The sequence below is a fragment of the Momordica charantia genome, unplaced genomic scaffold (assembly GCF_013281855.1).
Source record: "Momordica charantia cultivar OHB3-1 unplaced genomic scaffold, Mcharantia_2.0 BLBB01000146.1, whole genome shotgun sequence".
Classification (NCBI taxonomy): domain Eukaryota; kingdom Viridiplantae; phylum Streptophyta; class Magnoliopsida; order Cucurbitales; family Cucurbitaceae; genus Momordica; species Momordica charantia.
The window spans coordinates 1-2340 of NW_028275302.1; the positions used below are offsets into that span (position 1 = coordinate 1).

The following is a 2340-nucleotide window of genomic DNA, read 5'->3' on the forward strand; positions in this document are numbered from 1 at the left end:
CCTTCACCTTCATTCTACACAGAATTTATATAAGCTCTCTCTAGCTTTTTCTTCCTACATAAACTATTCAACAAAGTGGCATAGCTCAATGTGTCAGGAACATAGCCTTTGTTTAACATGTCTTCTAGCAAGTCTACAGCCCCATTCACCTGATTCTTCCTGCACAACTCTGCATTAGTATCCGGTACGACTCGACATCTGGGGTAATTCTCGTTCGAACATTTTGTTGACAGTGTGTAGGCAATGCTGAGATCTCCATTCCAACAAAATGCTCTCATGAGGATGTTGTATGATTTGGTGTTGGGCACACTCCATGATGACGGGCATTCTTGAAAGGTCAAAAGCTGGTCGAATAAAGTTACGGTGAGACACCAAAATTTCGAGTATGCGGTTCAACTGTTTGGACGAAGGTTGGCAGCCAAACTCAATCATGGTATAAAAGGTTTTGAGGGCTTTGTCCGGTAAATCACTTCACCATAGATTTTGATAATGTAGGAGAAGATGGTTGGAGTGATGGGGTGGCCTCTGGACTTGGAGCTTATTAGAAGATCATCAATCAGAGAGAGTATTTGGAGCGCCCCAGCTTGAGGATAAGAATGAGGAAAGAGGAGGAGGATGGGCAGAAGTGGGGTTGACGACAAGCGTAGTCAAAATTTCCTTGGCAAGAAGTGGATCAGGCTGGAAGCAAACGAGTTTTTGGACCCTACAAGGGGAACCAATTGAGAAATCTGGTTGCTCTTTACATTGTTTATGATTTAAGTTGGTTAATAGAATTCTCGATCCATTGTGAGCAGCATCTAAGGCTGGTTGGTAAAGAGAGATGATGAGGAGATCGAGTTGGAAATAAATGGTGTTTTTGGAGACAAGGTGAGCAACGATGTTGTAGGGACGGATAAGATGTTGCTGCATAATTTTGGAAACTTTCCAACGGCTAGAGAGACAAATCACAGGACATAAATAAGAGATGGCTCCGGTGGGATTAAGTGTACACATAGATTGGACATAGGCCAAGTATGGATACATGTGGCACATGTACACGAGGCTTAATTTTTGTTTTCCTGCAAATTTAGCATATTTGAGACAAATTGTTACAACAAATATATATATAACTATAAAATAATTGTAAATATAGTGAAAATTAGAACACACAATGAGTAGTACTATAATTACTAGTTGGAAACTAGTATTATAGTACTACTCATTTGTGTGTTCTAATTTTCACTATATTTACAATTATTTTTATAGTTATATATATATTGTTGTAACAATTTGTCTCAAATATGCTAAATTTGCAGGAAACAAAATTAAGCCTCGTGTACATGTGCCACATGTTATCCATACTTGGCCTATGTCCAATCTATGTGTACACTTAATCCCACCGGAGCCATCTCTTATTTATGTCCTGTGATTTGTCTCTCTAGCCGTTGGAAGTTTCCAAAATTATGCAGCAACATCTTATCCGTCCCTACAACATCGTTGCTCACCTTGTCTCCAAAACACCATTTATTTCCAACTCGATCTCCTCATCATCCTCTCTTTACCAACCAGCCTTAGATGCTGCTCACAATGGATCGAGAATTCTATTAACCAACTTAAATCATAAACAATGTAAAGAGCAACCAGATTTCTCAATTGGTTCCCCTTGTAGGGTCCAAAACTCGTTGCTTCCCAGCCTGATCCACTTCTTGCCAAGGAAATTTTTGACTACGCTTGTCGTCAACCCCACTTCTGCCCATCCTCCTCCTCTTTCCTCATTCTTATCCTCAAGCTGGGGCGCTCCAAATACTTCTCTCTGATTGATGATCTTCTAATAAGCTCCAAGTCCAGAGGCCACCCCATCACTCCAACCATCTTCTCCTACATTATCAAAATCTATGGTGAAGCTGATTTACCGGACAAAGCCCTCAAAACCTTTTATACCATGATTGAGTTTGGCTGCCAACCTTCGTCCAAACAGTTGAACCGCATACTCGAAATTTTGGTGTCTCACCGTAACTTTATTCGACCAGCTTTTGACCTTTTCAAGAATGCCCGTCATCATGGAGTGTTGCCCAACACCAATCATACAACATCCTCATGAGAGCATTTTGTTGGAATGGAGATCTCAGCATTGCCTACACACTGTTCAACAAAATGTTCGAACGAGATATTACCCCAGATGTCGAGTCGTACCGGATACTAATGCAGAGTTTGTGCAGGAAGAATCAGGTGAATGGGCTGTAGACTTGCTAGAAGACATGTTAAACAAAGGCTATGTTCCTGACACATTGAGCTATGCCACTTTGTTGAATAGTTTATGTAGGAAGAAAAAGCTAAGAGAAGCTTATAAACTTCTGTGTA

General features: G+C 40.6%; 1 protein-coding gene and 1 pseudogene across 1 annotated transcript; one reads left to right on the forward strand and one right to left on the reverse strand.

Annotated features, from left to right (window-relative positions):
* Positions 1-7: 7 nt before the first annotated feature.
* LOC148207510 (pentatricopeptide repeat-containing protein At4g01400, mitochondrial-like) lies at positions 8-1032 on the reverse strand (annotated as a pseudogene).
* Positions 1033-1306: 274 nt separating this feature from the next.
* Positions 1307-2336, forward strand: LOC148207511 (pentatricopeptide repeat-containing protein At4g01400, mitochondrial-like; the record flags this gene model as incomplete). Its single annotated transcript, XM_088118420.1, is given in 4 exon segments — positions 1307-1650; positions 1653-2057; positions 2060-2215; positions 2218-2336. Coding segments are annotated over 4 exon segments (888 nt in total), but the record flags the coding sequence as incomplete, so codon positions are not given.
* Positions 2337-2340: the final 4 nt, after the last annotated feature.